Genomic DNA, 23,474 nt, shown 5'->3' on the forward strand with positions numbered 1-23,474 from the left:
GTGTCACGTGGGCACAATGAGTTGCGCCCATAACCACCCGCGCGGCCGCATTCTGGACGAGTTGGAGCCTCCGAATCCTCTTCAAGGGGAGCCCCATGTAGAGAGCATTACAATAGTCCAACCGGGAGGTAACAAGGGCGTGAGTGACCGTGCGCAGGGCGTCCCGGTCCAGAAAGGGCTTCAACTGGCAAATCAGGCGAACCTGATAAAAGGCCCCCCTGGCCACGGCCGTCATATGCTCTTCTAAAGACAGCCGTGTGTCCAGGAGGACACCCAGATTGCGAGCCCTCTCTGTGGGGGGCAAAGATTCACCCCCAATAGTCAGCGATGGCACCTGCTGACTATATCGGGGTGCCGGAAGCCACAGCCACTCGGTCTTGGAGGGGTTGAGTCTGAGCCTGTTCCTCCCCATCCAGACCTGCACGGCCTCCAGGCAGCGAGACATCACATCACGGGCATCGTTAGGGTGGTCTGGTGAGAGAGTGGGCAGCGGCTCCGAGGCAAGGCTGGTGTCGGGGAATGGTGCATTCCCCAACCTGGTTGAGGCAGGCGGCAAGCAGGTGGCGGTTCCAGGGCTCCAGGGAATGGTGCATCCTTGGGCCCCGACCCAAAGCGAAGAGAGAATGGGTGGCGAGTGGGTGGCAGAATAGAAATTTAAAACGTTTTCCTACCGGGATTTGTGGACGTAGCTTGGTGGGAGGGGGTCTTGTGACTGAGTGGGCGTGGCTGTGAGTGACATCAAGTTGGCCACGCCCGCTCAGTCACAGGACACCCCTACCACCAAGCCCCGCCCATAGAACCGGTAGGGAAAAATTTTAGATTTCACCCCTGCACACACATGCACGCGTGTTCCAGTTTGGACACAGGAGGGCTGACTAGAAGACCTCCAAGGTTCCTTCCAACTCTATTCTGATCGATTGATTGAAGATGCTGGGTTGTAATCCAGGCAGTTGTCCCATCTGAGCCTCCTGGAAGTCTCCGGCATAAATCCTTCCCCAACCCAGATCGGAGTTCCTCCCCCGGAAATAACCTAACCATCTTTTTTTTTTTTGCTGTCTCTCAGGCCGGTGGTGGAGACGGAGGAAAGATCTCCCTCAGGAAGTGACAACTTACCCTGATCCCGGTTTTCCAGAAAGGCTGGTTTCTTCCTATGTCCGAGATAAGATTGAATCACAGGTAATGCTTCAACCCCAAATAACCTCAGTGTTAAGTCTATATCACTACTGGTGGAGTCTATTTAAGAGGTAAAACTCTGGAGTTGGAATATAGCTGAATGCCAAGACCATCAGGGTTGTTGGAAAGGGGAGTTTGTCCCCCAAATCTTTTCAACAGACCCATGGAGGGGATCCTAGGCTGTCTGGGACCTCCAGTCCTGCTGTGATCCTCCAATTAAGTTCTCTGCAGGAAGATCTGGCCCAGCTCGCCTTTTCAGGCCCAGCAGTTCCAAGCAAGGAGAGAGAAACAGGGAAGGAGCCATGAGCAGGATTTAGGGCACCCTGAGAAAATGGGGGATTTTTGCCCAAGGTGGACTGGAGAGGAGGGAGAGAAAAATGGGGTGGGGGAGGGCTGGAAAAATACAGGAGGCCATCGCCAAATGAGCTGAAGGGATAAGGGAACCTGGGAGAAAAGTGAGGACACCCCCTCACCAGGAGTTGTTTGTAAGAATGGGAATTGCAAGCCTGTCTCCTCTTTGGCTGCTTTTCTTCCTGCCTGTTGAGGTCACAGTGGGAGGAATTAATTGATAAGGGAAGGAAAGAAAACACACATCCCTATACAAACTTGTAGTGCTGATTTCCTACTAGAAATTCTGTTTATATAGCCCTATAGCACAAAGTGCACAGTCACCATGTGCTTTACTGCTTAATTGTAACATGGAAACAGGAAACTTTACTCAGACCAAAAAGACATAGAGTATATATCAGTGATGGTGAACCTTTACGGCACCAAGTGCCCAAACCGGAACACGCGTGCATGTGTGTGCATGTGCGCACACCAGAACGCCAGAAACCCAAAGACAAGCTGGCTGGCGTCATGCCAGATGGTCTTTGGGTTTCCGGCACGTGCATCCACGCCAGCCAGCTGGTCTTTGCGCACTCTGGAGTACTGGAAACACGAAAACCAGCTGGCTGGTGCACGCATGCCTGTTTTTTGGCTGTTTTCAGGCCATTTTCCGGCGCTCCAGCACCCACAAAGACCAGCTGGCCGGAAACCAGAAGAGCAGCTGGCGATGGTGCGTGTGCCCACAGAGAGGGCTCTGCATGCCACCTCTGGCACGCGTGCCATAGATTCGCCATCACGGGTATATATCATAGATACAAACTTACAAACATTGCCATCTACTGGCTGAATACTGTTGTACTTGTTGCACAAAATACATTCCAACAATGTATTCCAACACTTCTCCATTTTCTCTCTTTGCAGCAGGAGATGTTATGTGCAGGGCTGGGGCCCCAGTGGGCTCCTGATGCTGCTGTGCCAACGTTACGTAAACGAGAAAAGAGGTTGCAGAGGGACATATTACGGCGCACAGAGGCTGAGCAGACATTTCTCCAGGCAATGGCCAAAGAAAGGCAGCCAGACAGCCGGCGTGGCAGCTTTTGAACTTCCAGCTGTTGGAAAACAGCTCGCCTGCATTGCCTGGGTCCGTTTTCTATCCTTGCCTCTGTCAGGAAATTTAAAGAAGGCATCAGGTTATCTGTAGATTAAAAAAAAAATTATGACAGCGATGCTGTTACTGTAGAATATTGAGCAAAAACACTGTAAGTGTAAAAGAAGATGTAGAAACACTGAAAGGATGATAACTTTTGAGTGAATGAAGGACAAAGAAACACACAGTCAGCTAAGAAGCGATGCTGTTACTGTAGAATATTGAGCAAAAACACTGTAAGTGTAAAAGAAGATGTAGAAACACTGTTTGAAAGGATGATAACTTTTGAGTGAATGAAGGACAAAGAAACACGCAGCCAGCTAAGAAACGTGACAAAAACTTTGCTAAGGAAGTGCTACTGTTGGTCACTGTTACACACATGCAAAAAAGAGAAGTATTAATGGAGTATTTGGTGCATGGCATCTTCCAACGTTGGTTACTTACGTATCTTTTCTTTTATGTACACTGAGAGCATATGCACCAAGACAAATTCCTTGTGTGTCCAATCGCACTTGGCCAATAAAAAAATTCTAATTCTAATTACTTGCTGTGCTTGGCTCTGTTACAACACTCCCTCTGATCCTTGTTTTGAGCCTAATTTATGCTCCGTGCTGTCAGTATTAAGTTACAATATTCCTTGTGGACTTTTTCTTTGATTATACCTAATAGGATCAGTGGCGGTTACATTTCAAATGTAAATTTCCAGATTTTTTTGCATTTGCTTTCTGAACTTTTTGAGTGCTTTGAGGTGTCCATTGCTGCTTTCAAAGGGTGGTGCTGAAGAAATCTTCTCTCGGGCTCTCAGAGGAGCCTGGAGCGGTGGGTGTGGTTTGGGCCTGGAGGCCTTCCCCCAGAGATGAAATCAGGGGTGAAATCCAGCAGGTTCTGATAGGTTCTGGAGAACCGGTAGCGGAAATTTTGAGCAACCGGCAACTACCACCTCTGGCTGGCCCCAGAGTGGGGTGGGAATGGAGATTTTGCAATATCCTTCCCCTAGAGAGCGGAGGGAATGGTGATTTTGCAGTATCCTTCCCCTGCCACGCCCACCAAGCCACACCATGCCCACTAAGCCACGCCCACAAAACGAGTAGTTAAAAAATTTGGATTTCACTACTGGACTGGCTCAGGAGAAGAGAAGGAGCAGTGGGAGAGGATCAGGGGTGAAATGCTCCCAGGTTCGGGCCGGATCGCCTGATCCGGTAGCAATGGAGGCGGGTGGTTCAGAGAACCGTTAGCAAAAATCCCTGCCCCCCCCCCATGCCCAGCCCAATCCTCAGGGGCTTTTTTTTTTTTACTTTGAAAAGCATTTTTTCTACAACCAGCTGAAAAAAATGCTTTTAAAAGTAAAAAAAAAAAAAAAAAGCCTGTGATGATCGCGCGGCTCAGCTGGGATCGTCAAAGGTTTTTAAAAGAAAAAAAAAGCCTTTTTTTCCCTTTTAAATGCCTCTGATGATCCCAGCTGAGTTGGTTGATCGTCAGAGGCTTTTAAAAGCATTTTTTTCCTGCAACCTCTTAGAAAAAATGCTTTTAAAAGTAAAAAAAAAAAAATGGCCACGCCCACCCAGTCACATTACCCCCCCCCAAGCCATGCCCACAGATCCAGTAGTAATAAATTTTACATTTCACCACTGCACCAGTGGTCTGTGGACCTCCGGTTGGTGAAATCAACTCAACTCAACTCAACTCAACTCAACTCAACTCAACTCAACTCAACTCAACTCAACTCAACTCAACTCAACTCAACTCTACTCTACTCTACTCTACTCTACTCTACTCTACTCTACTCTACTCTACTCTACCTTACCCTACCCTACCCTACCCTACCCTACTCTACCTTACCCTACCCTACCCTACCCTACCCTACCCTACCCTATTCTACTCTACTCTACTCTACTCTACTCTTCATTCCACTCCACACCTGTTCTATCCCTATCCCTATCCTATGAAGAGCTGTTGCCTATACGAATTGGAAGCAGTGCTTCTTATCAAGAGCTCCCGGTGGCGGCGTGGGGGGTTGGCTTGTGGGTTGGAGGGGCGGAGAACGTCACCGGAGCTCGAAGGGGGGTGGGTGGGCGGAGTGAAAGTGATCTCGGTTAGAAGACGCCAATGCCTTGTGTGGTTAGAAGAAAATGCAGCTATGCCCGGCCTGCCTCTTGGTTCTGGGGGCGGCGGTGGGGGTCTCCGTGCCTGGAGGCTGTTGCGGTGAGATATCTGGGTGGGCAGAAGCTGAAAGTGGGGAGGGGGAGCTCATGTCCTGGATCGGGTTTCTCCCCCTCCCCCTCCCCCTCCCCCTCCCCCGCTGCTTCTTCCCACGGGCTTCGCTGAGCCTCGTTTAAAAACTGCTCACCTTTCATTGGAAATCGATTCCCATTTTATTTCCGAGAAAAGGGAAAGGAGAATATTGGGAGCGGGGAAGGTTGGGGTGGGGTTGCTACGGGCGTAAATAGAAGGTTGCTACGGCCGAGTTCTCGGAAGGTTTGGACCTCGGGCGGTTGGGTGTGTGTGTGTGTGAAGTAAACAGCAAGGTGGGGGCCGTACCCTTCCTAGGTCTCTCTCCCAACCTCCCCCCCTCCGTCCTAAACTCCTTTGCGCTCCGCGGAGCCTCTTTTAAGAACTTTTAAGCCTGTCTTTTCCCAATCGGTTCGCGTTTGTATTTGTGAGAATAAAAGAAAGGGAAAGTTGAAAAGCGAAAGTGCAGAGAGGGCGCGGCGGCTGCGTCCTCTTTCTGGAAGGATTGCAGACCTCGGGCAATAGGGGTGGAGGGGAAGGGGGGAAGCATAAAGGGAGGGGGCGTGTGTCCTGCCTTGGCCTGCCTGCCTGCCTGTCTCTCTCTCTCTCTCCCCTCCCCTCCCCTCCCCTCCCCCTCCGTCCCAAACTCCGTTTCCTTCACGCTTCGCTGAGCGTCTTTTGAGAACGTTTTTTTTTTTTTTAATTTGATTTATATGCCGCCCTTCTCCGAAGACTCAGGGCGGCTTACAATGTGTTAAGCAATAGCCTTCATCCTTTTGTATATTTATACAAAGTCAGCTTATTGCCCCCACAAACTGGGTCCTCATTTCACCTACCTTAGAAAGGATGGAAGGCTGAGTCAACCTTGAGCCTTGGCGAGATTCGAACCCTGCAGTAATTGCAGGCAGCTGGTCTTAATAAGCTTAATAACAGGGTGCCTTAAATCCCTGTACTACCAAGGCTCTTGGTTTGATGTTTGGTTTGATGTTTCTTTTGTAATTTCTTTTGTAACTCTTCAATATCTTCATAAAGGACTTAGATGAGGGAATAGAAGGGGGACATATATACTGTATACGGCACGAGTCAAAAAGAGGGCTGTGAAAATATTTACAGACCTCTCACATCCTGGACATAAATTGTTTCAGCTCCTACCCTCAAAACGACGCTATAGAGCACTGCACACCAGAACAACTAGACACAAGGACAGTTTTTCCCTGAATGCCATCACTCTGCTAAACAAATAATTCCCTTAACACTGTCAAACTATTTACTAAGTCTGCACTACTATCAATCTTCTCATCGTTCCTATCAGCCATCTCCTCCACTTATGACTGTAACCTTATTGCTGGTATCCTTAAGATTTATATTGACTGTTTCCCTATGACTATCATTAAGTGTTGTACCTTACGATTCTTGACGAATGTATCTTGTCTTTTGATGTACACTGAGAGCTTATGTACCGGAGACAAGTTCCTTGTGTGTCCAATCACACTTGGCCAATAAAGAATTCTATTCTATTCTTACCAAATTTGCAGAGGATACTAAGCTGGCAGGAGTAGCTAGCCTACCCTAGAAGATAGGCTCAAGATCCAGATGGATCCCTGACAGACTTGAACGCTGGGCCCTATCCAACAAAATGAAATTCAATGTAGAGAAAAGGAAAGCCATAAAATTTAGGCAAGAAAAACCAAAAGTACACTTATAAACTGGGTGAAACCAGGCTGAATAGCAATGACTGTGAGAAGGATCTTAAAGTCTTAGTGGACAACCATCTAACTATGAGCTAGCAGTGTGTGGTGGCAGCCAGAAAAGCCAATGCAATCCTAAATTGCATTAGCAGAGGGATATAATCAAGATCAAGGGAGGTACTGATACCACTCTATAAAGCCCTAGTAAGACCACACCAAGAGTACTGCATCCAGTTTTGGTCACCACACTATAAAAAAGATGTTGAGACCATAGAAACCAACAAACATGATTAGGGGACTGGAGACTAAAACATATGAAGAACAGTGGCAGGAACTGGGCACGGCTAGTCTAGTGAAGAGAAGGACCAGGGGAGACATGATTACAATCGAGGTCAGACTACCACCAGGTGGCTGGGAATCCCCACTCCCCCAGAGGAACTCTGGAGGGTGGGGAGCACCTTAATCAGATATGGACCTGCTTATTTGTACCCTATGACTATCATTAAGTGTTGTACCTTATGATTCTTGATGAATGTATCTTGTCTTTTTTATGTACACTGAGAGCTTATGTACCGGAGACAAATTCTTTGTGTGTCCAATCACACTTGGCCAATAAAGAATATTCTATTCTATTATTCTATTCTATTATTCTATTCTATTCTATTCTATTCTATTCTATTCTATTCTATTCTATTCTATTCTATTCTTCTCTTCTCTTCTCTTCTCTTCTCTTCTCTTCTCTTCTCTTCTCTTCTCTTCTCTTCTCCTCTCCTCTCCTCTCCTCTCCTCTCCTCTCCTCTCCTCTCCTCTCCTCTTCTCTCCTCTTCTCTTCTATTCTATTCTATTCTATTCTATTCTATTCTATTCTATATTTTGAAGGCCAGCCAACGGATGCGGGAGCTTTCTCCTTGCGTTTAAAGGCATAAACCTACCCAAGCAGACCTGAAAGCTAGCTGCCCCCTTTTTACAGGGGAGGGGCCTACTGTGTGACAGTAAAAATTTGGAGGGGCTGGAACTGTAGTGCAACCCCCCCTCTAATTCTGCCCCTCTCCCTTCCCAGGCTCACACTCCCTGTATTACTTCTACTTGCGAGCGACAGAATCCAGTCAGAGGCTTCCCCGGTTCTTCATTTGGGGTGACCTGGATGACCAGCCCATCACTCATTTTGACAGCCTCACTGGGAGGGTGGAGTCTCTGGTGTCCTGGATGGAGGAAGTGGAGAAGGAGACCTTTCTGCCCCTTGAGTGGGTCTTCAGGAGTGAGCTGGAGAAGTTGCCAGGACTCAACCACCGGACTGATGGTGAGCAGAGGCCATGCCATATTTGATGTCCATATTAGATTTCCTTTCCTTCAAGGGTATGACCCCCCCCAAGCCCCTCCCCCCAAACCCCACACATTTCCTCCCACACTTAGACATGGTCCGGCCCTACCCAAAAAGAGCAAATTGCAGGAATCACTAAAACATCCATTCAATTTTGCAGCTACTAAGATTGTTGGATGAACAGGCACAAAAACAGCCAGGGAAGTGATTGAAGCCTGGGAAACGGGGCCCTTCGTCAGTCAACAGGAGTGTGGATTTATCACCAGCCTATCAAGTTCTTAGAAGGCTAGGACTGGGCAGTCATTCAAAGACTTTCCTCCAGGTGGGATAAAGAGGGGAAGGAGAGATTGGGGTTCCCTCTACTGGCCAGATGAAGGCAAGGCTCCTGGCCTGAGATTCCTTAATGGAGAAGGCCTGAGGAGAGGAATACATGTAGTCCTTGACTTACAACAGTTTGTTTCGTGACCGTTGTTAAGATATTTAAAATGTAATAGCTGGAGCAGTGAAGGGTTTGAATAATGAGTAAGAACACACAGTTGTAGCTAATTGGTTAAAGAGAGCTGGCCACTGCATGCGGCAATATGAGCTGTGATTGGTTGCTGTGGAAGTAAAGGGGGAGTTTCCTGATTTCCCATCTTTTTGCCCCATGTCTCCTGTATGCACTCTGGGATTTACCTGACGAACTTTCTGATGTACAGGTAGTTCCTCGACTTACGACTGAAACTGAGCCCCAAAATTATGTTACTAAGTGAGACATTTGTAAAATGCATTTTGCCCCATTTTACAACTTTTCTCACCACATCCATTACGAGAATCACTGCCGTTCTTAAATGAGTAACTTGGTTGTTAAGTGAATCCGGCCTCCCCATGGATGTTGCTTGTCAGAAGGTCGCAAAAGGGGATCACGTGACCCCGGGACACTGCAATCATCTTAAATGGGGGTCAGTTATCAAGCGTCCGAATGTAAATCACGGGACTGGGGGGGATGCGGCAATGGTCATAAGTGTGAAAAATGGTCCTTGGTCACTTTTTACAGTGCTGTTTGTAACTTTGAATGGTCAGTAAGTGAACCATTGTAAGTCGAGGACTACTTGTACCCTCTCACCCACTCCTCTCTGGGTCTCTTTCAGGGCTTCATAACTGGCAGGTGATTTTGGGCTGTGAGCTGCGGGAAGATGGGAACAAAGATGGAGTTTTCCGCTATGGCTACGATGGGATGGACTTCATCAGCTTCAAGAAGGAGACCCGCAGATGGGTGGCAGCTCAGCCCCAGGCCTGGAAGGTCAAGGAGAAGTGGGATGAGGATCCAGGGTGGTCCCATGAAAATAAAGTCTACCTGGAGGAGACCTGCATTGAGTGGCTGAAGAGGTACCTGTCCTACGGAAAGGAGGCTCTGAGGAAGACAGGTGAGTGACCAAATGCCTCCATCCCTCCATCCTGCAATGTTTCTTTTGGTTCCCTCATCTCCCCCTCCTTATACAGATAGTTCTCAACCTACGACCACAATGGAATCCCAAAATTTCAGTTACTAAGCAAAACATGTGATGCCGATACCCGGAAAAATACGGCATCCTTCACTTAATCCTCCAGGGAAAGATTGAAGGCAAATGAGGTCCAGACAGAAGAAGAACATCATGGCTTCAAAATCTAAGGGACTGGTTTGGACAAAACTCAGTAGCACTTTTTCGTGCGGCTGTTGACAAAAATAGGATTGCCAACATAATTGCCGATGTCCGATGACGGATATGGCACAACAGGAAGAAGAAGGAAAGCAGTTGTCGATGCGTTTTGCCCCATTTTATGACCTTTTGGCCACAGTTGTGAAGCGAATTGCTGCTGTTGTTAAGTGGACCTTGCAGTCATTAAGTGAATCTGGCTCCCCCCATTGGCTTTGTGTCATGGTTCCGAGTAATGATTCCAATTGATTAGCATTTCTCAAAGATCTCTTTTTTGGGTACATCATATCGGCACATTCAAATGTGAAAACAACTCTAAATAATTCCCGCTACCAAAAGGATAGACATTACCCATCACTTAGTGTCACAGGTCACATTAACCAACCAGGGAGTTGGCGGGCTTCTCAGCTACTCCCTCCGGCTGTTATGAACGCTTGTTGAGATGACCTTGGTTCCCACAAACCTTATCTCTCTTATGTCTGGCTGTTCTGACCCAGTGCCCTAAACATGACAAACCCTCCATCTGAGGGCTGATGGAGAGGCTCCGCTTCTCTCTCTCTCTCTGCCAGCTCCATTCCCTCTTCCCCCCATCAAAGAATATCAAAGAAATGGTGGAATAGAATCATTAAAGAAAGGATGCCAAAGAGAGGGACAGAATGAAATGTGAATGGCAGAAATTAAAATCATTTTTATTTATTGTAAAAAAAAATTCAATAGAATTGTTAAATTGTCCCACAACAAGTTGGCCATGGTGACTTGTCCCATGGTGAGTTGGCCATGGTGAGTTGGCCATGGTGACTTGTCCCATGGTGAGTTGGCCATGGTGAGTTGTCCCATGGTGAGCTGGCCATGGTGAGTTGGCCATGGTGAGTTGGCCATGGTGACTTGTCCCATGGTGAGTTGGCCATGGTGACTTGTCCCACGGTGAGTTGGCCATGGTGAGTTGGCCATGGTGAGTTGGCCATGGTGACTTGTCCCATGGTGAGTTGGCCATGGTGACTTGTCCCATGGTGAGTTGGCCATGGTGACTTGTCCCATGGTGAGCTGGCCATGGTGAGTTGGCCATGGTGACTTGTCCCATGGTGAGTTGGCCATGGTGATTTGTCCCATGGTGAGTTGGCCATGGTGAGTTGGCCATGGTGACTTGTCCCATGGTGAGTTGGCCATGGTGACTTGTCCCATGGTGAGTTGGCCAAGGTGAGTTGGCCATGGTGAGTTAGCTGTGGCAAGTTGTCCCATCCCCGAACCGAAAGATGAGGATGTTCCTGAATAACTTGAACACATTCGATTTGCAATGTCAAAACTGAATCAAACCCCAAGCATTACAATTATTTGGGTCAGCATGAGAACTTTACACAAAATTCTGTGTATCCCTTTCAAAAATAAATATGGAGAGCTTCGATGCTCCATCTTTGAGGGTCCCAAAGGCTCAGGAGAAGAGAAGGAGCAGTGGGAGAGGATCAGGGGTGAAATGCTCCCGGGTTCGGACCGGATCGCCTGATCCGGTAGCGATGGAGGCAGGTGGTTCAGAGAACCGGTAGCAAAAATCCCTGCCCCCCCGCCATGCCCAGCCCAATCATCAGAGGCTTTTTTTCCCTACTTTTAAAAGCATTTTTTCTACAACCACTTCAGCTGAAAAAATGCTTTTAAAAGTAAAAAAAAAAAAGTCTCTGATGATCGCGCGGCTCAGCTGGGATCGTCAAAGGCTTTTAAAAGAAAAAAAAAGCCTTTTTTTCTTTTAAATGCCTCTGATGATCCCAGCTGAGTTGCCTGATCATCAGAGGCTTTTAAAAGAATTTTTTTACAACCTCTTCACCCAAGAGGTTGTAGAAAAAGTGCTTTTAAAAGTAAAAAAAAAAAGCCTCTGATGATCGCGTGGCTCAGCTGGGATCGTCAAAGGCTTTTAAAAGAAAAAAAAAGCCTTTTTTTCTTTTAAATGCCTCTGATGATCCCAGCTGAGTTGCCTGATCATCAGAGGCTTTTAAAAGCATTTTTTTTACAACCTCTTCACCCAAGAGGTTGTAGAAAAAATGCTTTTAAAAGTAAAAAAAAAAAAAATGGCCATGCCCACCCAGTCACATTACCCCCCCCCACCAAGCCACGCCCACAGAACCAGTAGTAACAAATTTTAGATTTCACCACTGGAGAGGATGACCAGATTATTTCATTGTTACTAAATTACCTGGCCAAAAAATCCTGGGAACTCTGGTGTTGTTGTTGTTTTGCAGAGCCTCCAGTGGGGAAGGTGACTCACAAGGTGGTGGATGACAGCCTGGAGGTCCTCATCTGCCAGGCCTTTGGCTTCTACCCCAAGGAGATCCAGGCCACCTGGACGAGGGACGGAGAGAACTGGGAACAAGAGACCTTCCGTAGGAACGTGGCCCCCAACTCAGACGGGACCTATTACGTCTGGATCAGCATTGAGATCGATCCCAAGGAGAGGGACCGTTTTCGGTGTCACCTGGAGCACGAGGGCCTGCAGGAGCCCCTGGTGTTGAGTTTCAAGGAGGAAACAGGTGAGAGGCTGAGGGGTTGTGACATGTAGATATGTGTGTGTGGAGATTCTCAACCATCCGGGTCACGGTGGTCCCAAAAGTGCTTTTTAAAAGGCAACTAGGAACCTTGGTAGTACAGTGGTCTAAAGCACCCTGTTATTAAGACCAGCTGCCTGCAATTATTGCAGGTTCGAATCTCGCCAGGCTCAAGGTTGACTCAGCCTTCCATCCTTTCTTTTCTTTTCTTTTTAAATTAAACTTTATAATTAAAAAAAAACATTTAAAAAACATACAAGTTTCTCTCAAACGAGAAACAAATTTACATACACAGTACATAAACTTCACCTATTGACTAATTTCCATTATTCTATATACATATATTATGTGTATTATATGTACATATATACAAACATACAGTAAGATATTCCATATTCTATCCCTCTGACCTGGTGGCTCAGCAGACTGATAGCATTGTGATTAACACCAGCTGTCTGTAAGTTCGAATCTCACCAGGCTCAAGGTTGACTCAGCCTTCCATCCTTTCTAAGGTAGGTTAAATGAGGACCCAGTTTGTGGGGGCAATAAGCTGACTTTGTATAAATATACAAAAGTATGAAGGCTATTGCTTAGCGCATTGTAAGCCGCCCTGAGTCTCCGGAGAAGGGCGGCATATAAATCAAATTAAAAAAATAAACAAACTTGGCTTTCTTAGCCACCTTTGGGACCTGTAGAAATAGATACTTCAGCAATGCTGGAAAGTGTAGGGAGAAGAATGTTAACTTTTCTGCTGTATCATCTCAGGCTGGAGAACAGGAAGTATCGTCCTGCATTTAGTGATGGGAGAGAAGTGATTTTTGATGGGGGAAGGCTGGAAGTGGAGGAATTTGAGGACAAAGATATGAAGATATCCCTCTTGGGTAGGGTAGGGTCGGGTAGGGCCCAGCAGGGCAGAACAAGGCAAGGTAAGACAGGGGAGGACATGGTTGGTATGGTATACAGGTAGTCTGGGACTTAAGAATTGTCATTTAAAGAACTGTATGAAATCACAACGGCCTCAGAAGTGGTGCTTGATGGCCTGTAAATCATTTCTGGTTGTCATAAAATGTTGCAACAGAGAGAGGGGGAAAGAGGGAGGGGAGAGGGAAAGAGAAAAAGAAAAACAAAGAGAGAGAGAAAGAAAGAAAGAAAAAGAAAGAAAGAAAAAGAAAGAAAGAAAGAAAGAAAGAAAGACAGAAGGAAGGAAAGAAAGAAAGAAAGAAAGAAAGAAAAAGAAAGAAAGAAAAAGAAAGAAAGGAAGAAAGAAAGAAAGAAAGGAAGGAAGAAAGAAAGAAAGAAAGAAAGAAAGAAAGAAAGAAAGAAAGAAAGAAAACGTTACTGTTTTGTCGGTACTTCTAAAGGACTACCTATCAGATAACTCTCCCAGAAAGCAAAAATTATAAAACATTCTTTCATAACATATCTATACTACGATGCTGAAACAATATTTGCTTTCTGGGAGGATTATCTGATAAGGGCCCCTCTGACACATTTCCTTAAACTGATTTTTTGACTTAGGCTCAAGACGTCCTTATCTGACTGCTGCCTTGATTGTGGCTCTTCCTTCTGTCCTTCAAGGCCTTTTCTTCGGCCTTCTGCAACCCCCAGGAAATGCCCACACCTGAAGGAAGGCCCTCCCCTCCAAGGCTGCAGGGGTCAGAAAGAATGGTCTTGAAGGAGGGGGGGCTCCCTTCAGGTGGGGGCACTTCCTGAAGACTAGCGCTTCCATTGCTCAGCACTTCCAGTTCAGAGAACTGAGGATCTATCTACCGTATTTTTCGGAGTATAAGACGTACCCTTCCCCCCCCTAAAAGTGTGGGGGGGAAATTTAGGTGCATCTTATACACCAAATGTAGGCCCGCCCACCCACTGGCCCCCACCCTTTGGCCTCTGCCTCCCAGCAGTTTACCGCCTTGCAGCAAGCAGCAAGAAGAAATAGCTCCTTTCAGCTTCAGCACAGCCTAATTAGCACAAGTTGATTGGATCAGCCTCCCGACTCGCAGCTGTTTTGCTCTCAGCTGTTTTGTGCCGGCCTCTGCTGCTTGCTGCAAGGAGGCAAATTGCTGGGAGTAGATATTTTTTTTTTCCTTGTACTACTCAAGCTATGCTGAAAACGAAAATGAAAGTAAAGCAGGCTATTTGCTGTTTGCCGCAAAGAGGCAAAATTGCTGGGAGGGAGGCAGAGGCAGATTTCTTTTTCTTGTTTTCCTCACCAAAAAAGGTAGGTGCATCTTATAGTCCAGAGCGTCTTATACTCTGAAAAATATGGTAATTGAAAACATGTTTCTCTTTCTTTAGCTACAGGGTGGCAGATTCCTGTGGGAATTGTAGCAGGCTTAACCTTGGGAGCTGCGATTCTCTTCCTGATATGTAAGTGAAACAAATACAGCCACTGACCTCCACCCCTGGGCCTTTCTGCATTGAATGGCTTCAGATGTGGTGGAAAAACAGAACTGTATGGTCCAGTGGTGAAATGTAAAATTTGTTACTACTGGTTCTATGGGCATGGCTTGGGGGGGGGTGTAATGTGACTGGGTGGGCGTGGCCAACTTTTTTTTTTTTACTTTTAAGAGCATTTTTTTCTACAACCTCGAGGTTGTAGAAAAAATGCTTTTAAAAGGCTCTGATAATCCCAGCTGAGCCGCGTGATCATCAGAGGCTTTTTTAAATTTTATTTTTAAAAGCATTTTTTGGGCCAAAGAGATTGCAGGAAAAAATGCTTTAAAAAGTAAAAAAACAAAAACAAAAACCCTCTGATGATTGCATGGCTCAGCTGGGTGGGGGGGTGGGGGGGTGGGGGAGGTGCAGGGATTTTGGCTACCGGTTCCCCGAACCACCTGCCTCCATCGCTACCGGATCGGGTGACCCGGTCCGAACTGGGAGCATTTCACCCCTGGTGTGGTCCCATCAGAGCTGTAATAGTAGCAAGGACAATTTCAATCTGATTACTTCTGAATAATACCCAGGAATACCCTTTTCCACTTTCTCATGGTCGGTACCTCTTAACAGCTAACCGTTTTGCCTTGGTCCATAATAAACCGATAGAAGTACTGATGCATCTTTCTCAGGATGCCTGGTTATAATCCAGGCAGTTGTACCATCTGGGCCTTCTGAAGGTCTTAGCATGAGTTCTTCTCTATTCGAGGCAGGAGCCGCTGCTCCCAAAATTAACCAGCTGTCCTGTTTTTGCCATCAGGCTGGTGCTGGAGACATAGGATAATTTTCTATCAGGAAGTGAGGACTTCGCCTGATGACTTTCCTTTAGAAAGAGTTTATGTTTCCTCTGCTTCTGACACAGAAGAAGATGAGATTCAATCAGAATCGATGCTCCGATCCGAAGTAACCTCAGAGGTGAGTCTGATTGTTGCTGAAGTCTATGTAAGATGCAAAACTCTGGGCTTGGGAAATACCCAAGAGCCAAGACCATTGAAGTGTTGGGTGGGGGGAACATTCATCCCCAAAGTCTTTCTAAGGCAACCAAGAAACGATTGTGGGTTGCTTGGGGCTCCCCTGGGGCTCAGTCCTTCCTGCCAGTGATTACTTGCTCTGCAGGGAAGATTCTGCCCAGCTCAGCCTCTTGCACCCATCAGCTCCAAGGGAGGAGAAGGAGATGGGGAAGGAGCCAGGAACAGGAGCTGGGGTCACTCTGCAGAAATGGGGGATTTCTGTCCGAGGAGGACTGGAAGGGAGGGAGAGAAGGAATGGGAGGATGGAAAAACAAAGAGTGGGAGGGGGCATCTATGGAAATGATCCTGGGGACTTTTCTTTAGAAACAGTTATTAACAGATCCTGGAGATCATGAGATGGGAGAGAGAGGAAGACAGAGAGAGACAGAGACAGATGGATGGATGGATAGGTAGATGATAGATAAATAGATAGATAGATAGATAGATAGATAGGAGATAGATAGATAGATAGATAGATAGATAGATAGGAGATAGATAGATAGATAGATAGATAGATAGGAGATAGATAGATAGATAGATAGATAGGAGATAGATAGATAGATAGATAGATAGATAGATAGATAGATAGGAGATAGATAGATAGATAGATAGATAGGAGATAGATAGATAGATATGGATGGATGATAGACATGTTAGGTGATAGAATGTGATATACATAGATAGATGATACATAAAAGATAGGAGATAGAATGTGATATACATAGATAGATGATACATAAAAGATAGGAGATAGAATGTGATAGATAGATGATGGATAATGATAGATATTAGATAGATCTGTGATGGCGAACAGGTGGCACGCGTTCCCTCTCTGCAGGCACGCAAGCTGTCGCCCCAGCTCAGCTCTACCGCACATGCGCCTCCTGCCAACTGATTTTTGGGTCTCTGCCACACATGCGTGGGGGGCGGGGCGCATGCGGGAGACACAGGCGCATGTGTGGGGGGCAGGGGGAAACACAGGGGGTCGCTTGTGCATGCACAGGTGGGCAGGGTGCGTGGAGGGGTCATGTGTGCATTGTATTATGGATTAAAAGTGCAGGGAGGCCTACTAGGCCCAAAACGGGGTACAGGGGTGTGTGGCGCAGCCCTCCTGCGGCCCGTATTTGCTCCCAGAAGGTTGCTGGGAGGCCTACTAGGCCCAAAATGGGGCACGGGGGAGCACAGGGGGGGGTCACGAGTGCATGCATGGGGGGGGATGGGGCACGGGGGGGGTGCATGCGCATTGCATTATGACAACAAAAATGTTACCTGTCACTGAGGTAGATGATAGGAAGGAAGGAAGGAAGGAAGGAAGGAAGGAAGGAAGGAAGGAAGGGAAGGAAAGAAGGGAGGGAGGGAGGGAGGGTGGAAGGGAAGGGAAGGGAAGAAGAGGGAGGGGAGGGGAGGGGAGGGAAGGGAAGGGAAGGAGGGAGGGAAGGGAAGGGAAGGGAAGGGAAGGGAAGGAAGGAAGGAAGGAAGGAAGGAAGGAAGGAAGGGAAGGGAAGGAAGGAAGGAAGGAAGGAAGCAGGAAGGGAGAGAGAGAGGGAGGGAGGGAGGAAAGGGAAGGGAAGGGAAGGAAGGAAGGGAAGGAAAGGAAGGGAAGGGAGGGAAGGAAGGAAAGGAAAGGGAGGGAGGGAAGGGAAGGGAAGGGAAGGAAAGGGAGGGAAGGGAAGGAAGGGAAGGAAAGGAAGGGAGGAAGGGAGGGAGGGAGGGAAGGGAAAGGAAGGGAAGGGAAGGAAGGAAGGAAGGAAGGAAGGAAGGAAGGAAGGAAGGAAGAGTATCCCCTCCCACCTATATCATGAGCTGTTTATATGAAGCCTCTTTGGCTGCTTGCCTTCATCCCTGTCAGTATTGAGGTGAGGATGACTGAGAGCTAATAAGGACTCCTGCCTTGAGCAAAGGGTTGAAGACCTCCAAGGTCCTTTCCAGCCCTGTGATTCTAATTGGAGGAGGAGAAAAACACTACATTTCCGGTACAAACTGTGGTTACGATCTTTTCATTTTCTCTCTTTGCAGGTCAGGACACACTACGAACGGTTGAGACGCCACTGGGTTCTTGAAGTCCCTGGGTTAACATTGCGCAAGTGAGAAGGGAAGGAAGAGAGTCTCAAAAGGTCTCTGACATGGTCTGGGCACTTGGAGACCCCGGACCAAGAAGTGTCAAGATTGAACCAGCTATCATGGCCCAAAAGAAAATAATAACTGGGACTGGCTGCATTCTGAAAGATACACCGAGCACAACTACCTCTGATGAAGGAAGAGGATTAGCAACTTCAAAGTGCCTCCTCCCTGATTCTTCTTCATATATGTAGCCGAGTCTTGGAAAGAGATCCAGGAAACCCCCTCCCCTTCCCCTCCCTTTTCTTCTCCTCTTGAAATGTTTACATTGTCAGGTTTTGCTGCTGGTGCTGCTCTTGAGAGTGGGTGGAAGAGAGAAGGCAAAAGGAGAGAGACGGGAGTGGGAAATGTAGCACACCAGGTGCAATAGAAGGAACCGAGGAAGGTGGCGGCACCCAGGTTGACTCAGAACAGGAATTTCGATGCTAAGAGTGGAGAGACGCTTGAACACTGTGGTGCTGGGCCTTCCAAGGTCTCCTCCAACCCCCGTCCCACTCTTTATGTAGGACTCCACTTAAGTGGAGTCTACCAGAGCCTTGGTAGTACAGGGGTTTAAGGCACCCTGTTATTAAGCTTATTAAGACCAGCTGCCTGCAATTACTGCAGGGTTCGAATCTCGCCAAGGCTCAAGGTTGACTCAGCCTTCCATCCTTTCTAAGGTAGGTGAAATGAGGACCCAGTTTGTGGGGGCAATAAGCTGACTTTGTATAAATATACAAAAGGATGAAGGCTATTGCTGAGCACATTGTAAGCCGCCCTGAGTCTTCGGAGAAGGGCGGCATATAAATCAAATTAAAAAAAAAAATGACTGACAAAACCATTTAACGACCTCAACCGGGAGAGCCGGGATTGCTGTCGTTGAACGAAGGATTCTGTTAGGATGTTGAATTTAGTAGCTGGAACAGTAAAGTGTCCAATAGGACAGAACTTCTTCAGAGCTGAAGAAGCTCCTTGGATGAGAAGTGAAACGTTTTCGAAGAAAAATCAAGAAAGTCCAGTTGCGTCTTGAAAAAGCACCTTTGGGACAACTGTGACCTGGATAATTGAGAATCTCCATAGACAATAGGCCAGGATACGCGATTTTACTGGATTAGTTAGAGAGTGCTGACTCATGCATGAGGCAATATATGGTGTAATTGGTTGCTGTGGATGTATTTGTTTGCTTGATTATCCATAGTATTCTCGGATGACTTCTCCGACATCAAAGTTCAAAAGCTTCCCTATAATAATAAGTACTCTTCCTATATGAAGCGCCGTTCAAAGTGAAAGAATCGTGGGATTCAGGAGTGAAATTCTCAGGGCTTGCCTTTAGGGCAGAATCAATTCACCTGTCTGTTCCTGATAAACCAGTCAAGAGCCTGGATAGCTCTGCAGACTAAAGCACTGTAATTTAACACCAGCTGTCTGCAATTAAAGTAAGTTCGAATCTCGCCAGGCTCAAGGTTGACTCAGCCTTCCATCCTTTCTAAGGTAGGTAAATTGAGGACCCAGTTTGTGGGAGCAATAAGCTGACTTTGTATAAATATACAAAAGTATGAAGGCTATTGCTTAATGCATTGTAAGCCACCCTGAGTCTCCGGAGAAGGGCCGCATATAAATCAAAATTTAAAAAAAAAAGTGACGTGAAGTACCTCCGAGGCCTCTTGTTATTTGCCTCAAAGCTCAGAGATGGTCCTTTTGAAAAAGGCAACCTCTGGGGCTCCATTGCCCCATTTTTAAGGGTCCTTAAAGAGAACAGAGGAAGTGAGATGACTGGAGAAGATGTTCTCATGATGTTCTTTCTGCTGTTGTTACTGTTAGAGTTAGAACTCTAGGTCACTCTCAGCACATCTCAGATGGATCACTGTAATGTGTTCTACATGAGGGTACCTTTGGAGGGTACCCAGAAACATCACCTGATGTAAAATGTAGTGACACAAGCACTTGTGTATACCTCTAGATCAATACATGTCACACCTTTGCTCTTTGAGCCACGTACGTTATCAGTTTACTTCAGTGGTGGTATTCACTTACCTTCGCTACCAGTTCGCAAATGTGAGCGTATGCGCAGAGCATCAAAAATGGGATGTGATTACATCCGGGTGGATGGGCGGATCCACCTGCAGCCGGCACTACCAGTTTACCCAAACCAGATAGAACTGGTTGAATACAATCACTGGTTTGCTTCCAGGTTGAATTCAAGGCAGGGGTGAAATGCTCCCGGTTCGGACCGGATCGCCCGATCCGGTAGCGATGGCGGTGGGTGGTTCAGAGTACCGGTAGCAAAAATCCTTGCCCCCCCCCGATGCCCAGCTGAGCCGTGAGATCATCAGAAGCTTTTTTTTTTTTTTTACTTTTAAAAGCATTTTTTCTACAACCTCTTCAGCCGAAAAAATGCTTTTAAAAGTTTTTTTAAAAAGCCTCTGATGATCGGGCGGCTCAGCTGGGATCGTCAGTGGCTTTTAAAAGCGTTTTTTACAGCCTCTTTGGCCGAAGAGGTTGTAGAAAAAATGCTTTTAAAAGTTTTTTAAAAAGCCTCTGATGATCACGTGGCTCAGCTGGGATCGTCAGTGGCTTTTAAAAGCGTTTTTTACAGCCTCTTTGGCCGAAGAGGTTGTAGAAAAAATGCTTTTAAAAGTTAAAAAAAAAAGCCTCTGATGATCACGTGGCTCAGCTGGGATTGTCAGTGGCTTTTAAAAGCATTTTTTACAGTCTCTTTGGCCGAATAGGTTGTAGAAAAAATGCTTTTAAAAGTTAAAAAAAAAGCCTCTGATGATCGGGCGGCTCAGCTGGGATCGTCAGTGGCTTTTAAAAGCATTTTTTACAGCCTCTTTGGCCGAAGAGGTTGTAGAAAAAATGCTTTTAAAAGTTAAAAAAAAAAGCCTCTGATGATCGCGTGGCTCAGCTGGGATCGTCAGTGGCTTTTAAAAGCATTTTTTACAGCCTCTTTGGCCGAATAGGTTGTAGAAAAAATGCTTTTAAAAGTTTAAAAAAAAAGCCTCTGATGATCGGGCGGCTCAGCTGGGATCGTCAGTGGCTTTTAAAAGCATTTTTTACAGCCTCTTTGGCCGAAGAGGTTGTAGAAAAAATGCTTTTAAAAGTTAAAAAAAAAAGCCTCTGATGATCGGGCGGCTCAGCTGGGATCGTCAGTGGCTTTTAAAAGCATTTTTTACAGCCTCTTTGGCCGAAGAGGTTGTAGAAAAAATGCTTTTAAAAAGTAAAAAAAAAAAAGTTGGCCATGCCCACTCAGTCACATTACAACCCCCCCCCCCAAAGCCATGCCCATAGAACCGGTAGTAACAAATTTTACATTTCACCACTGATTCAAGGTACTGATAATGACCTATAAAGCCTTCCATTGCAGGGCTGGGTTAGTTGAGGGATTATGTCTCCTCGATTACCGCTATCCATCCCATCAGGTTCAGTGGGTTAGAGGGTCCCATCAGTAAGAAATGTCATCTGACAGGACCCAGGATGAGAGTTTTTCCTGCTGAAGACTCCATCTTCTGGAACATCATGGTCGCTTGAGGTCAGACTGGTCTTGACCTTACTGAGACTTGTGGAAGGACCTGAGGACATGGCTTTGCCATCTGGCCTGAGGATCCGGTAGCGGTATGGAGCCTAACAAATGGCTGTACTGGTAATGAGATTGTAACTTTGTGAAGATTGTATTTATGGTTGTAATAGTTCTTATTGTTTTAATTATCTTGTTATGTGCTGGGTTTTTTTTTTTTAATTTTTAGTTGAGTTTTAATCCTAAGAAAGAGGTGTGGTGGTTCAGTAACTTAATGAGGCTGGAAATGGTCTTTGTTGCAATGGTTTGAGTCCTAGCACTGGATGAGCTCCCATCCCTCGCCTCAGCTTCTGCCCACCTAGCAGTTCGAAAGCATGTTCCATGCAAGTAGATAAATAGGTACCACTTCGGTTGGGAAATGAGCTGGCGCTTCGTGCAAATGACCAGAATCCTGCCGGCACTGAACCTTCTCGGTTGCATTTGTGAGGTGGTTTCGGTGGAAGGAGAGGAGCTCAGATGCTGCTGCAGGAAAGTCTTTCTTTCTGGGGCAAAGCTACCTCGCCCTATTGTGGCACACCTTGGGAAGTGCGCGAGCGTCAACCAAACAGGGCTAGCAAACAGGCAACCAAGTACTACACTGCATCAGCATTGTTGTCTCCTGTCTAATGTTACATCGCCGTATGTTAAATAAATAAATAAAAACTCTGTAAGCTGCCCAACGTCATTTATGATGGCTGTTGGGTCAATTTAAACAGAATAAATATATTTATAGAGAAATGTCACTTTGTATCTAGAAGTAGTTTATTTCTGTCTTGTCCTGAGAATTATTGAGTTGTACTACTGCCATTTTTATAGAACCCTTAGGGGTGTCAAACATGCAGCCTACGGGCTGGATCTGGCTCACAACAGGCGATGGAATTGGCCCACAGACCATGCCAGAGACGGCGAGGGACTGGCCCCTGCTCCTCTGGGATTGGCCATGCCTACCCAGTCAGCCGCAATGACCAGGCCACACCCACCCTGGCCCCCCAAGGGCAGATATAATCCTGACGCGGCCCACGACGGGATCGAGTTTCACACCCCTGCCTTAGTGGGAAAGGTTAAAGTCAGACCTTTAACCTTGCAAGATTAAAGTGAGACCTTCATCTGCCTGGTTTGTGGCTGCTTCCCCAAGGAGATCCAGGTCACCTGAAAGAGAGATGTAGAGGTCCAAAAGCATGAGACCTTCCGTAAGAACGTGGCCCTCACCTATACATGACCTTTTATGTCTGGCTCAGCACCGAGATCAACCCCAAAGAGAGAGACCACTAGTGGCATCCTGTGGAGCATGACTGGGATAGCTTAACCCAGAGGAAATTTACCCAGAGGTAAATACCACCTCTGACTGGCCCCATCTATTCTCTGCCTCCCGAGTCCCAGCTGATCAGGAGGAAATGGGGATTTTGCAGTAACCTTCCCCTGGAGTGGGGTGGGAATGGAGATTTTACAGTATCCTTGCCCTGCCATGCCTACCAAGCCACACCCACCAAGCCACGCCCACTGAACCGGTAGTAAAAATCTTTGAATCCCCACCACTGTACCAGACGTACAGGCAGGATTTTGAAGAGGTAGAGGAACTAGAGATCAAATTGCCAACATAGGCTGGATCATGGAGAAAGTTAGGGAGTTCCAGAAAAACATCTGCTTCTGCTTCATTGACTATGCTAAAGCCTTTGATTGTGTGGATCACAACAAATTGTGACAAGTTCTTAAAGAGATGGGAGTACCAGACCATCCTATTTGTCTCTTGAGAAACCTATATGCGGGTCAAGAAGCAACAATGAGAACTGGACATGGAACTACTGATTGATTCAAAATTGGGAAAGGAGTCTGGCAAGGATGTATACTGTTGCCCTGCCTATTTAACTTATATGCAGAGCACATCATGAGAAAGGCGGGGCTAGATGAATCAAAAGTTGGAATTAAGATTGCCGGGAGATATATCAACAACCTCAGATATGCAGATGATACCACTCTAATGGCAGAAACTGAAGAGGAACTAAAGAGCCTCTTGATGCAGGTGAAGAAGGAGAGTGGAAAAGTTGGCTTGAAACTCAACATCAAGAAAACTAAGATCATGGCATCCAGCCCTCTCAATTGCTGGCAAATAGATGGGGAAGAAATGGAGGTAGTGACAGATTTTATTTTCCTGGGCTCTAAGATCACCGCAGATGGGGACTGCAGCTAAGAAATTAAAAGATGCTTGTTCCTGGGGAGAAAAGCTATGGCAGATCTAGATAACTTACTAAAAAGCAGAGACATCACCCTGCCAACAAAAGTGTCCAT

At 46.6% G+C, this 23,474-nt stretch overlaps 2 protein-coding genes across 2 annotated transcripts in view; both read left to right on the top strand.

The window, feature by feature from the left end:
- LOC117668168 (uncharacterized) overlaps positions 1 to 3,126 on the top strand; it is a 59,376-nt gene extending 56,250 nt beyond the window's left edge. The window contains exons 16-17 of the mRNA XM_087885334.1: positions 1,064 to 1,176; positions 2,422 to 3,126. Of these exons, the coding sequence (XP_087741460.1) occupies positions 1,064 to 1,176; positions 2,422 to 2,601 (293 nt within the window). The 3' untranslated portion in view covers positions 2,602 to 3,126. The remainder of the gene's footprint in view (positions 1 to 1,063; positions 1,177 to 2,421) is intronic.
- A 1,575-nt stretch (positions 3,127 to 4,701) lies between these two features.
- LOC132712355 (zinc-alpha-2-glycoprotein-like) lies at positions 4,702 to 21,931 on the top strand. Its single transcript, XM_087884601.1, has 7 exons — positions 4,702 to 4,849; positions 7,625 to 7,864; positions 9,016 to 9,291; positions 11,790 to 12,077; positions 14,391 to 14,462; positions 15,289 to 15,443; positions 17,555 to 21,931. Exons 1-7 carry the CDS (start codon positions 4,777 to 4,779, stop codon positions 17,624 to 17,626), a joined length of 1,176 nt encoding a protein of 391 aa, XP_087740727.1. The 5' UTR covers positions 4,702 to 4,776; the 3' UTR covers positions 17,627 to 21,931.
- The last annotated feature ends 1,543 nt before the right edge of the window (positions 21,932 to 23,474 follow it).

Source organism: Pantherophis guttatus, chromosome 2 (assembly GCF_059756535.1).
Source record: "Pantherophis guttatus breed Tessera chromosome 2, ASM5975653v1, whole genome shotgun sequence".
In the NCBI taxonomy this organism is placed as follows: Eukaryota; Metazoa; Chordata; class Lepidosauria; order Squamata; family Colubridae; genus Pantherophis; species Pantherophis guttatus.

Excerpts from the sequence above, each read along its gene's own strand:
- LOC132712355 (XM_087884601.1), top strand. The coding sequence starts at position 4,777 with ATGCAGCTATGCCCGGCCTGCCTCTTGGTTCTGGGGGCGGCGGTGGGG. Across the intron at positions 4,850-7,624 it reads CGTGCCTGGAGGCTGTTGCG|GCTCACACTCCCTGTATTAC; the intron begins GTGAGATATCTG and ends CTCCCTTCCCAG. Across the intron at positions 14,463-15,288 it reads TGCGATTCTCTTCCTGATAT|GCTGGTGCTGGAGACATAGG; the intron begins GTAAGTGAAACA and ends TTTTGCCATCAG.